General features: G+C 38.1%; 1 protein-coding gene across 2 annotated transcripts in view; it reads right to left on the bottom strand.

Annotated features, from left to right (window-relative positions):
* Positions 1 to 1,242: 1,242 nt before the first annotated feature.
* The window catches only part of FANCC (FA complementation group C), a 77,318-nt gene continuing 64,419 nt past the window's right edge, over positions 1,243 to 14,141 (bottom strand). For both annotated transcript variants that reach the window (XM_026866458.1, XM_026866459.1), the window contains 5 exons: positions 11,264 to 11,339; positions 10,374 to 10,455; positions 6,522 to 6,693; positions 3,452 to 3,652; positions 1,243 to 1,660 (listed from right to left, as the gene is read on the bottom strand). In XM_026866458.1, the coding sequence (XP_026722259.1) occupies positions 1,517 to 1,660; positions 3,452 to 3,652; positions 6,522 to 6,693; positions 10,374 to 10,455; positions 11,264 to 11,339 (675 nt within the window). In that variant the 3' untranslated portion in view covers positions 1,243 to 1,516. The remainder of the gene's footprint in view (positions 1,661 to 3,451; positions 3,653 to 6,521; positions 6,694 to 10,373; positions 10,456 to 11,263; positions 11,340 to 14,141) is intronic.

The raw sequence follows: 14,141 nt of genomic DNA, 5'->3' as shown, positions 1-14,141 counted from the left end.
GGGGGGTGGGGGGTGGGTAAGGAGACTCGTAGGTTGAAATAAAAAAAATTTAATAATTGAAATAAAATTAAAATAATAATTATAATAATAATAATAGAATATAGAAGCAAGTCATGCACAATGCAATTGCTCACCACCTGCCAACTGCTGCCCAGCTTGTTCCCAGCTAGTGATCCCAAAGGAGAGAAAATGCCAAAACCACGATCCTGGAAGAGAGAGACAGCTTCTCGGCCAACCTGCATTTATATACTGAGCATGACATTGTATGATATGGAATATTCCATTGGCCAATTTGAGTCTGCTGCTCTGGCTCTGCTCCATTCCAGCTTACGCACCTGCGTACTAGCAAGACATGGGAAGTTGAAAAGTCCTTGAATTCTCAGCAACAGCTAAAAACATCAGTGCCTTATCAACATTTTTCTCATACCAAATCCCATACTGATTCCAAAACACAGCACTATTCTGTCTACTAAGAAGAAAAACTAGCTCTATCCCAAGTGAAACCAAGACAGAGTTAAGATTCTCTGTCATTACTATTCTCCATGCTTTTTTTCCTAGTTAAGCTAAAAAAAGTCTCACAAAACTTCTTGAGACAAATAACTTTCCTAAGGGTAAAACAGTAGGCCATTGCTCCGTGTCTATGCTCTTTGCATGAGACAAAAAACCTAAACAAAGAAGTAAGCAAACTGCTTCTGGACACAAAAGGAAGGAGAGGAGTTGTAACCATATGCTCTCTAGGAAATTTGTCCCTCAAACTGATGTTTCCTTATGCCTATGTTGTGCTTGCCATTTTGTCTGAATGAAAAAAAAGATTTCTTAAACAAATAAACAATGGCATCAGTCATGAAACACTGATAATAAGCTCTACTGACAGCAACCTTCTACCCACAGTATCTGTTGAGAGAGACTAGCTGTTGGTATAGTACTTTGCAGAGAACACTGTCCTGTGAAAGCTGCAGTACTGAAAAAAAAAAAAAATTAGCAAATCTGAGAGGAGTTTCACTTTGGAAACATTTTCAAAAAGAACTGAAGAGTTCAGGAAACACTGTTGATTTCCTGAGAACAAAAAGTACATTCACCACGAATCACTAACTCTCACCTGAGATCATAATTAGTTTCATAAAAGCAGAATTATGACAAAACATTTTAGGAACAACTTACCAACCAAGCTACTGAATATGATTTGCTAACAGAACCATGTGTAATTTGGGAGAAAAACTGATCCTCAGCCAGATAAACAAGGAGATGAGTGAACTGATTTTAATGAGGTCTCTTGTTAAAAAAGTTGCTCAGAACAAAATTTGCAACCATCTTTAATATTTACTGTTATGTTCTAGAAGGTTAACATTTCCAAACAAAGGATTATCTTCAAATATATATGAGGAAATACAAAGTTGCAGGAAATGCTTAAGTAGTTGTTTTCCTACCCTTGGTAACTTGCAGTACAAGACATTAATCAAAGTCTGACGTCTAGATAAAGATCTGATTTGTTAGCTTGATAGACAACATTAAAAATCTAAACTTTCAATGTTAGTTTTTGAAGAAGTTCATTCAGCAGCTTCATAGTACTTTGATTTTCTTCTCCAATACGGTTAATTCTGTATGCAGTACGGATAAGAATGCTGCAAACTTCCTTGCTTGTATCAGTTGTCTCAGTAATCTGAAGGGAAACAGAGAAGATTGGAAATAATGCAATTATGTTGCTAAATATTAATAATTTTAATATTTGCCACAAAACCACAGATCTGTCCATCACTCCTGAACACCTCAGATGCTCAGGTCAAAAAGCAACTTCTGCCCAAGGCATCTCTTTCCATACATCTTTGTGGAACTGAGAAACTTTGAGATTTCTACTGTTCTCTCAAATTTAAGTGAAACAGATCAAGAGGTCAAAAAGTTTTTTAAAAAAACCACAAATGGACACACAGTGTAACCACTTAGAAGTCATCTCCTTAGAAAACAACTAAAAGCACATGAAGGTTTTGGGTGAGAAGACCCTAAATTGCAATTTTGCAGATCAGGAGGGACTTTACACCACATTATCTGCTGTGTTGATCCCAAAGTTTACCATGCTAACAAAAACCACTGCCATGCATCCCGATTTGGTTCCACATCATTCTGACTTTCATATGTTGTCTTTCAGGCCTCTTCAAATCACATGGAAGGCCTAGCTACATATTAATGATTACACAGATAGTCAAAATTAATCAGACAAGCATACTCCAGATTACAACAGTTCTTGACCACTCTGCACTGGGGAATACTCAGATTTTTGAAAGTAGTCATGCTGTTTTCTAGGAAGAAACAAGAAATTGCCTTCGGTCTTCTTGTAGAGGTTTAAAGTAGCAAACTCGTATATTACAGCATCGCTGCTCAACAGCCACACTTCTCAAAAATGGAACTAAAACCAGCAGACTGTGAAAAGTACATACAGCCCTCCTAATTTTATCATTACGCTCTTACGCTACAAAGAAACTGATCTTTTGTGAACTTACACCTAAAATGCTAGAAATATCTTAGCCCTTCTTAAACAGAAAAAATCTTATGTCTGTTTAGTCAGCCAGGAGGAATAATCACCAAAACAGGTTTCCAGTTTCCTGGGTCATAAAAATCACACTCCTTACACATGCCATATAGCCTATACAGATGGAAAAGCACACTGCTGCTTAAAGGAAAAACTTTTTAAGTGCTAAAACCACACACTGGCCCTAGATCTGCTTGCACAGGAGGCTTCTACTTCTTAGAAGAGTATGGTTTTAGAAAGGAACACATTCCTAATTTCATGCTGAGATAGCACTATTTATCTTGAGAGACACAAACACATTTTATTGTTTGCGCAAAATTTACCTGAAGGCTGTCATCAACAATAGCAAAATACTGTGGCATGCATCCCACATTTTACTTTTCTTTTTTTCAGACTTTTCACACCCTAACTTGTAGTCTCTCGGGTCTTCCTTCTTTTTTTCCTCTCAATTATCACACCATTTTCCCCTCTGGCTTTGCTAAAGCAACAAGCTTCTGCCTTAGCAATGCTAACTCTTAGTAACTAGCTGTTTTACATACTGGCAAACAGAGAGAAGACAGTTCCATCATCTCTCCAGCAACTGGATGATAAAGGGAGTGATTTATAACTGGGAAAAGCAAAATGTGTGCACATGCTCTCTGTGCCAGGTGCAAATGAACTGCAGGTATCCCTTAACTGCAAGCTACTCCAAGTATTTCTGCAGTTGTATAGTTTGGATGCTAACCTTTTCAGTGAGATCTTGTCAAGAAAGACAATATTTTGACTGTACCTTAAATAGGTATGTAGCAGGTTAGGTATAGTTGTAGTCGTGATCTTCTTTAATTCTCTGTTATGTGTTTTCTTTATTAAGAGGTAGGAACTTAAATTCAAAATAGAAAAAAAAATTCTATTTTACTTAAGCTGAAAAAAAAAGGAAGAAACACTTACATGGTAAATAAATTCCTGGGCAATCATATGTCCACCAGAAGAAAAGAGCAAAAAGTTGATAAGAAGATGTATTATAAGACGCTGGTTACAGCACTGCTCTATATCCATTATACTGTGTACAGCAGCCTCCAGATCTTTGACAGAAAGAACGGTACAGCTGAAGAGCATCATTAGATGATTGTAGACTGCTTGAGCTTCTACCTGTAGGAAACAATTTCAACAAATGCAGGATCAGAGAAGAGTAAAGGTCATATCTATCATATTTTTCCTTTGGATATATTTACTAATAGAAAACTGAATTCTTGGCAGAAACTACCCAAATATGAAAACAGATTTAAGCAGCAGTAAGAACAGGGAAGGAAGGGCCGTACACATTTCTCTTACACTGATTCATACACACATACAGAGGTGGACAGAATGGATTTTTTAAGTTTCTTTGGTCTCTCAAATTAAGCAGGAAGGGCATCAAGCCAGGATTTGACCTTTTTTAATAATAAAAGGAAATGGAGAAAGTCCCTCAGCAGAACATGGTCAAATTTTGCATTGTGGGAAAAAGAACAGAGGTTCCTCAAGGGCTCATTTCAGCATTGCTGCTACAAATCAATTAAATCCCCATGCAACCTGACCTTGGCTGATAAATGTTCTGGTAAGAATGCAGTTTTTTTCTTCTTCCTGTGTTGTTTGCAACTTATGTTTTTACCTTTTGAGTTAGCCAATAAGAACTAATTTTTACTGGTAGTAGAAAACAGAAGATTTTGGCACCTACACAATAGAAAAAGAACTATAAGCAACTGCTGCAAAAAAATCCTAACAATTCTGTTCTCTATGTTAAAAATAAACCAAACTGGTAGAAAAAAACCCAAATGAGTAAGTGCACGAACAATGGAAAAATATACCACTGCAGACCCAAAGGAAAAGAACACCTGTTTCTCAACCGTATTCATTAGGACAATTTGTTTCAGTCATTTACCTAACCTTGCTTTTCTCATCCCTGCCCTATTAACAATTCCATATAAAATAGTCTGAAAAAGCCATTATTCTTGAATCACATCCACAATTACACCTGAGGCAACAAATACCAGAACCTTAAAAAATGTAACTGGAATTCTTCAAGATTCTTCATCCTTCTGTGCATCCTACTCTTGGTGTGCCTCCATCCCATTTGCCAGAGACTGAAGGTTGGTAGTAGGTATGCTCTGCTCCAGGAGCTCGCATACCCTGTCAGACTCAGTAACAAAGTTACTATGACCAACCTCCAAGTTTTGTTCCTCCAGTGTTTCAGAGTCTAGAGGTACGAGAGGACTCCACCAAATTAATAAATATTGAGAGGCAGAATATTCAGTCATTCCTGCATGAGTGAAGTCTAGTGAACAGCAAAAGTAGATTTTTTTCTTCTTTAAATCATGTTTTTCATTCTTGCTGATACATAAACTGCTACCTAAAGTAAGTAGCAGGAAGACAGAATCATAAGTCATGAGTGCACACCTTTTCCCACAAAAATATGCTGAATACAAAGTCCTCCATCTTTGCCTTCATTCTGGCATCAGCCAGAAGTTCCCATCCCATCTTAATCCTTAACTGGTGAAGGGTGTTGAGGAGAAAACCACTTCATTTTAAAGAGCTGAGAGCTAACCTGCCAAAGTACAAATTAAAAGAAAAACAAATATCCAACTAAGAGCAGAAGCTTTGCATGAACTGTGGGAATGCTTCTGAAGTAGCATGACCTGTGGGAAAAAAAAAAAGTCTTACTTGAAGTAACTAAAGAAAAAAACCCATAATGAACTGAAATATTAGACCTCTGGGAACAGATGAGTAACTACATGGGCTGTCAGTGGAAAAAGCTTTTTTCTCACTGAAGTTTGTCATACATTATGACAGAATAACAAACTGATAAAATAGGGGACACAAACAGAGATGATTTGGATATGGGACAATGTGATTTCATTTTATGGTGCTGGAGTTAGAACAAGTGTTCCATACATAGGTCTGCACTTAACAGTCCTTCAGTTTCACTCACTCATGCTTATTGCTTAGGTATTGCCTTCTTTCCCAAAACTGCATTCTAAAACTAGCCTTGATTTCTTTATCCCACTGTAGCTCCAACCTAACTTTGCTCAGCCAACATCCCACCACCACTCCTAGACTATAAGAAATTCAAGAGAAAAAAAATTTAAAACTGATTGGGATGTGCGCTTGCATTTGTAGTGCCATCTGGGTGGCGGGAGGGGAAAGGAAGGAAATAAAACATTGCATAACACACTGTTGTACATGAACCATTACATATAAAATGAAAGCATGTTGTTTTACCAGCATGGTGTACTGATCTGCATTTTTAAATCAAACAGAATCCATTTTCAAAGTAAGAAAAACTAAAGATGCTGCAGCCAGATTCTGAATCTGGGCTTTGTAGATCAGACTGCTTGGGCTAGTTCAAACTTGCATAATAGGTCTAAATTAAAGGCTTTTGTGTATTTGCATGCATACACAGACATCTTCATGCAATATAGTGTGTGAGGTCATAACACTGCTTCCTTCTGTTAGAAATCTAGCATATGGGAATAAAACATACTCGCTACAATCTCATACATGCCAAAAAATCTGTAAACATACATAAGAGAAATCAGAATAGATGAGCAAGGTTAGGATTCAGTAGATGAGCAAGGTTAGGATTCAGAGTGCTTCAACTGGTGTTGTGATTTCTCTTGTGTTTTCTTCCCAGAAGATGCCATAACACAGGAATGCTGAATGCTGCCAGAGTAACTTAAAAAATACCATTCCTAGACCAGTTTTACTTCTGATTAAAAGTGCCCCAAGTTATCAAAAAGAAAGCCAAGAAGGTGCTAATCTATATAATATACTTTAAAAAGAGGAAAAATGTTTTCTAAATGTCACTAAGAAAATCCACAAAAATCCTCTTTCAACTTTGCCACTGCAACAAAATTCCCAGGAGACCTTGTAAAGCCAATACCTTCTCCATTGTAGACCATTTATCTGGTGTGCAGTATTTGTTTTATAGCAATAAGATACAAACAGACTGCTTATTGCTGTTTACTATCACTGTATTACCCACCATTGTTTGAGTCCTTTGCTGATTTTCATTCTGAGGACAGTAGTAAAATGCCAGCAGCCACAGCAAAGCATCTGGTTCTACAGCAGCCTTCAGTAATTGTTCTGCTGCAATATCCAGCCATTCTCCAAAACAAGCAACCAAAAACCAGATTTCAAAAAGGTCAGCAAGAGAACTGCAAAATAACAATACAATTAAGTATTTCTTGTTATGTAACATTTTAAAATGTCTCAAGTTAACTACAAAGGGTTCTGGCATGACAATAAAAATCCTTAAACTACTCTTCAACAGATAATGCCCTACCTGCTAAGTATACAGCCATGTACTACTCTGTTATCTGCACTCACATTCAAAAGAGACACACCCAGTGCTACTAACAGATTAACTTAATCAGTAGAACAGACTGTCCATAACACCAGTTTCTAATAAACTATGACAAAATATTATGAATTAAAATATACGTAATAAAATTACACCCGGTCATTTATACTCTCCCACTGATGGATTTTCAAAACTTTAAATCATATCTTGAGTGTTGTATTCTAACATACTGTTGCCTTATACTGTCTTCTAATTTCTGACTATTGCTTTCCTGGGTTATTTTATGGTCTTTGATGATTCATGAGGCACATGTTTTTTTGGTAATTCATGATGAATTTTACATTTAGATGGATATAAAGTTTTTAAGGATATTCCTCTCCTGACTCTTAAAATTCAGATCCTCTTTAATGGAAATTTTAAAGGTATTTACAAGTGGGTTACTGTAGTAAGAAAAAGAAAGGTGAGAATGGACTGCAGGTCATCACTTTGTCACAAGTACTCTTCTAAAGTCAATACTAAAGAAAAGAGAAGTAATGAGGAGATGCAACCTAATGGTAGGCACCTCCAAAGTAAAAAGTCAAACTGAGTGTGGAAGGAGGACAGACAGAAGGACAGCTGGAAGGACATTAAGAACCAGGAACAATTATTCCTCTCAAGTTTGGCAAAAGTTTGAAAAATTAGAAGTTTTTCTTATGTTTTATTCCTGAGGATTCCAAGAGCTCCTGCACCACCCTTCCCAGGAAACTCCAAGAGATCTTTGAAATTTCAGGAGTTGATGAAGTTGTCTGATACCATCACATCATCTGGGGAATGTGACAAAGTCCTAGTTGGACTAAACTGCTTTATGCATGAAGGTGTGGTGTGTGCAGTGTTCTATGTCTGGAGGATACTGGTGACTGATGATGTCTACAGGTGTCCCAGAAATTGTTGATCCTGTAAATGACACTTTCTATATGCCACAGAATCTCAGGGCCTCAAAATCCTACTCCTAGGACACAAATCCACCACATCAGTATTTCTGGATAAGCATGATCACTGACATTAGACATAAGGATGACATAGAGTCATAGAAAGAAAACAGAGTACTGAGGTGATGGCTGTAAAAGTCATCATTGTTGATACTCCACTGCTTTTGTAGGGGCAGCAGCATGGCTCAGACTGCAGAGAACTAGAGCTGTGTAACAAAATCTGAGACTAAAATTCCTTAGCTAAAGGAACAGGATCATCACTGGTAAAGTCTCTGAAGCTACTAGAATCTGGAAAGGCAACATTAAAAACCTTTCAAAAACAAACATATATGACAGTGGTCTAGGACAACAGCCCTCCCATCAGCAAAATAATCCTTGTCTCTGACCATAATTCAGTGCTGTAAAATGTAAGTGGATAGGCTAGCTTTGAAACCCAATGATTTACAGTCAAAGATGAAATTTAATTAAAAGTTAATTACTGAGACCAGATAACTATACTTAGTGTAATACTGAGAGCATTTATGAATGGAAGTGTTCATAGCTCAAATGGTAAATACAAGTCCTTAAACTTTAAGCATTAAACTAATTTTAACAGATACTTGGCAGAACAGAATTTAGTCCTTGCCTAGAGAGCCTAGGCACCACTGCCTTACAACTCACCATAACCTTCTTGTACATTGCAGAGCCTGATTTGGAGTTGTGTACCCTCCACTTCTCACTGCTGTTTCTGCCTGCTCTATAGTGGCACCTATGTCAACAGCTCCACTGTCATTGCCAAAAGTATCCCTTTATTTTTTCTGGCACTTTCCCCCACAGAATGTACATCAGTTGTTTTCTGGTTTAAAATGTCACATAACATTTACTGTTCACTGAGATGACTACATATAAGAATAAATAATGGCACAGAAACAATCTGTTGCTTAGAAGTACACAGAAAGCACCTTGCTGTAAGATTTACATTTGGTGAAAAATAAACCCATTGAAAAACAAGTTATATAAACAGAGAGCATTGACTATAGGAAGCAAGAGGATATGCTGTATACTAGTATTTTTTGCTCCTCTGTTAATCTTATTAAATAGAAAGGAGGCAGAATCAGGAATAAAGCCATAAAAGAAAATTAAATACAGTTTCCTCATAGATAGTAGTATATAAAAAACTTAGGCCAGATCATTTTCTTTGTAACTGAGAGGCGTTTGGTAGAAAACATAATTGTTGCATGAGTTCTAAAGGAAGTGAGAGGATATTCTGGCAAGTACAATACTATTCAAGCTAGTGTACTATCAAAGCAAAAGGGGAAAAAGACAATATAAGCCAAGAAAGGGCTAGGCAGCAAAAGGAGAACAGACATGCTTCTATTATTGTAATACATATGATGGATCATATTTATTTTATTTGCTTGTTCTAAGTTTGAGTTATGTGTTTCTTTAAGAAGCCAGGGTCAGCTACAGGTCACACTCCAAGGGCAGAAGATTTTTGACAGACTTCAGGGACAAACAGGCGAGACAGCACTGAACTGCAGCTCATACAGAAAGTGAGAAGCTGCCAGCAGACAGCGTGGCCACAGAGAGAAGAGCAAAAAGCTTTTTTCTGCTACTCAATAACAAAAATAAAAGCCTCCATGCGTTAATTGAAACCAAGCATAGATAGATGCAAGTATCTGTCTTCCAAGAGACAGGGGGACAGTTGTGTATCTTGCTTTGCAAGTCTGTCTGCCCTAGGCGTTCTAAATTTCTATTTAAACATTTCAGTTTTAAATCAAAATTAAATCAGTTTCTTTGAATTTAAAAGCTGTTCACCATTTTTTGGAAAGCTCACTCTTGGGGCAGATCTAAGCAGACTCATATCCTACTTCTAGCCAAATCAGATCTCATCACACACCTGATAACAAAGAATTACAGGGCATCAACAGATATAGATGTATCTTTTTTCATGCTTTTCATATAATGCTAGAGCATCTACTATACCAAAGCAGAATTCCTGTAGATAAACACTATCATTCATTACAGCCACTATTTGGACAAAAAAAGCTAAGGGCAACAGGTTAGAAACATGGGGTGCCAGCTCAAAGAGTAATATAACACAAACAACGATACTGCAGTCTAGCAGTCATATCTTTATTTAAAAAATACAGACGTTTGAAGTTTGGATGTTTGCACAAGCCTGCAGAAAGCCAATACAAATTCCTTCATAAACAGTACAGCTCACAACAGGCTCTTTCCAATACTAGCTACTTTTCTGGTTGGAAGAGTTCTCTTGTTATTCAATCCAAAATCAGTTTAAAAGTTTTGCAGGAGAAATTGCAGAGTAGGCAGGTAAGCCTTTTTGTTATACAGCTATCTATTTGCTGAAATAAAAAGAACAAGATTTTGTTTACTCAGAGGCTTATTGGTCAGGTTTATAGGTGCTACAAAGCTCAGGTTCAGTAAGTAATTAAGTCCTATTCTTTAAAACAAAGAGAGAATATGAAAATTATTAAATGTAGCCAGCAAAGACTTCAAATGACATGATTTTTCATGAAGTAACATATGCAAAGGACAAAAAGTTAGAAAATATAATACTGCATACCTAATGTTTGTATCTTCTACAAATGCTTTAAGCATATCTGAAATGTGTTTCAAGTGTTGAGACCAGCATGTAGTTGGCAGTCCTGAGGAGGGAGGATGAAAATAAAACTCTTAAAATCGGTCCAACTAGATCAGAACACTGAAATCAGCCATATTAACCTACCATTAAAATTTGTGCAACTAGCTTTAGTTATCACAAGGCATTTAAAAATTAATTTTTAAATTCCCCAGTTTTTAACAATACCTATTACTGTGTTTCTTAGAACAATTCATTAACAAAGCCATATAAGTACATCAAAGAATATTCAAACAAGGCTGATGTATCCTTGTGCAAATGCTGCCTCAATATTAAGATGTAATCAGTGGAGTAACATTCTCAGAGGGCCTTGTACTGAGCTGAAATTATTGCTCATGAAAAACTGTACCATATTGCACAGAGGTTTCTTGACCAATGAAAAAGGGAAACCTAAAAAAAAAAAATTAGGTTTGCAATCTAAAACATCAGCAAAATTCAAGATTCAGAGACAAACAGCAAGGCTATTTCTGGTAATATACATATGAAAATGTTCACAATGACAGTTTCTAATATTGTAGGATAAGAGTATTTAGTATTTTTGCTATGCCAGTAACTTTTTTTTATTCCTGCAAAATTATGCACTCTGTTATTCACTTGTGGTTTAATTTTCTTTAAAGTTACATCTGTATTATTGTTACACAAGAATTAAATGTTGCTGAAAAAATTATATTAAAATAATATAACTAAATGCTAAGTCAACACACCCTATTTAGGAAATGGCAAAATTTTGTCTTCATCCCTTTTAAAGTTATTTTAAGTCATTTACAGACCATGCAGGTTAGCTAATGCTGAAAATATTTCATGAAGAAACTTACCAAAAGGACGTCTGAGTAAAGCTGTTACAAGAGGCTGGTGATGGTAAGGGAAGTAAGCCTTCAGTGGAAATTTATGCTAAGATACAAAATCATTATTTCAAGAGCTTTCTGGTCAGTTTTCAAAACAAACCCACAGTGAACAATATCATCTAAGGTTGTAACTAACAATATAGACTGAAGCAAGAGAACAGAAAAGTAACTCTACACTTAATTTTAGGATTTTTAATAATGAAAGAAGGCGAATATTTAGGAAAAGCTTGATTAGAAAAAGTAGTTATTTATGATTTTTAAAATACATGCATTAAAAAGGATTCAGACTATGAAAAAAATTACATCTTAATATTCTTAGGCTTTTCCCCTTCACTCTTAATATGCAGAGGTTAAAAGAGACATAATTAGTTTAATTCCATTTTCCAGTGTAAACAGATTCATAGATCATATTAAACTAGTAATATCTACAAAATCTTAAAGTGTGACGTAGATTGATACTTTCTGTTCAAAAATGGAAACCTAAATTTCTGAGGATCCTATTCAGCACAAGGTGAGTAGTTGTAGATAACAGACTTGTCCTCTATTTATCTGGGTACATATGATTTGTGTACTGTGAACACTGCTGCTTGTGTAATTGAGACTAGCAGCAGCATACATTTAATCTTTTTGCTCTGCAAGCATTTACTATAGGCATATCTGATATGTCGCATGCATGTGCAAGTGCAATATGAACTCCCTTTCAGGTGTACTGAAAACTGGCTGAATGGTCAGGCCCAGAGGGTGGTGATCACATAGTCTAGCTGGAGGCCAGTAACTAGCAGTGTCCACAGGGGTCAACACTGGGTCCAGTCCTATTCACCATCATTAATGACCTGGACGATGAAGCAGGTGTTACCTCAGCAAGTTTGCTGATGACACAAAACTGAGAGTAGTGACTGAGAAGCCAGTGAGTCATGCTGCCATCAGGGACCTTGACAGGCTGGAGAAAGGGGCTGACAGAAACCTCATGAAGTTCAACAAGGAGAAAGTATAAAGTTTTGCAACAGTTCACAATGGGAGCCAATCAGCTGGAAAGCCATTTTGCAGAAAAGGACCTGGGGGTCCTGGTGGACACCAAGTTGAATGTCACCCAGCAATGTGCCTTTGTCACAAAGGCAGTGGTGAATGCTATCTTGAACTGCATTAGGCAAAAGATCACCAGCAGGTAGAGGGAGGTGATCCTTCCCAGGAGCCACTGCAGCAGCCAAATCTGGAATATTATGTCCAGTTCTAGGCTTCTTAGTACATGACACACTGGAGTGTTCGACAAAGGGCCACAAGGACGATTAATAGACTGGACACATAACTGGACTTTCCTATGAGGAGAGGCTGAGAGAGCCTGGGAAAAAGAAGGCTTAAGTGAGATCTTACCAATGTATAAGGGAGGGTGCAAAGAAGATGGAGCTAGGCTCTCTTCAGTGGTGCCCAGTAACAGGAACAAAGGCAATGGGCACAAGCTGAACCACTGGAGGTTCCATCTGATTATCAGAAAACAATTTATCTTTCTTTATTGTGAGGATCACTGAGTGCTGGCACAAGTTGCCCAGACAAGTTGTAGAGTCTCAGTCCTTTGAGATATCCAAAAGCTGACTGAACGTGGTCCTGGGTGTTCTGGTGTCAGCTAGGACAGAGATAATTTTTCTTCTTAGTAGCTAGAATAGTGCTGTGTTTTGGATTCAGTATGGGACTTGGTATAAGAAGAACGCTGATAATATACTTATGTTTTCAGTTGTTGCTAAGGTATCAAGGCCTTGGGATTGAATTCCAGCAAGTTTGTCAGCAAGTTTGCTGGCAAGACCAAACAGTGTGGTGCAGTCTAGACGGTGAAGGGAAGGGATGCTATTCAGATGGACCTTAACAGGCTCAAGGATGGGCCTGTGAAAACCTCATGAAGTACAACAAGTCCAAGTGCAAGATCCTGCACATGGATCAAGGCAAGCACAAATACAGGCTGGGAGATAAGTGGATTGAGAGCAGCCTTGGAGAGAAGGGCTTTGGGGTATTAGTGGGTGAAAAAGTGAATACAAGTCAGCAGTGTGTGCTTGCAGCCTAGAAAGCCAACTGTATCCTAGGCTGTCTCAAGAGAAGGGTGGCCAGCAGGCCAAGGGAGGTGATTCTTGCCCTCTGCTCTGGTGAGACCCCACCCAGAGTACTGTTCTGGAGCCCCCAACATAAGAAGGACATGGACCTGCTCAAGCAAGTCCAGAGGAGGCCATGAAGATGATCAGGGGCTGGAGCACCTACCTCCCTTATGAGGACAGACTGACAGTTGGGATTGTTCACCCAAGAGGAGGGAAGGCTCCAGAGAGACCTTATAATGGCTTTCCAGTACTTAAAAGTGGGAACTGTGATTCTCTGATTTTTCAATTTCCATGTCCTGCTAGTGCACAGGTACCCAAGAAGCTGGGAGGGAGCATAGCTAGAGCAATGAACAGCACAGAGGTAAACCTATCTGGGCTCCTGAATTATGGCAAGATGTTACTGCTCGGGTAGAGAACATGGTTGTGAAAGCTCATCACATAGATGCTCATGTACCCAAGAGCCGGACCATTAAAGAACATCAAAGCAGCCAACAAGTGGATCAGGCTGCTAAGATTAAGGTGGCTTAAGTAGATCTGGACTGGCAACGTAAGAGTGAACAATTTATGGCTTGCTGGGCCTATGACTACTCAGGTCATCAAGGAAGGGATACAGTCCTCCCAGTGCCAGACTACAACAGTGAAGGCTTCTTCCCACAGAGTCCTGGCCTTTTTCAGGTGTAGCTGCCTGCAAAGTGGGGTCCTCGACAGTCTGCAAGTGGATCTCTGCTCCACCAGGGGCCTCGGGGCCGGGGGGGTTGTGCGGCAAC

The sequence above is a fragment of the Athene cunicularia genome (genome assembly GCF_003259725.1).
Source record: "Athene cunicularia isolate RWA chromosome Z unlocalized genomic scaffold, athCun1 chrZ_part2, whole genome shotgun sequence".
Lineage (NCBI taxonomy): Eukaryota > Metazoa > Chordata > Aves > Strigiformes > Strigidae > Athene > Athene cunicularia.
This window is presented reverse-complemented; position numbering and strand designations above follow the sequence as displayed.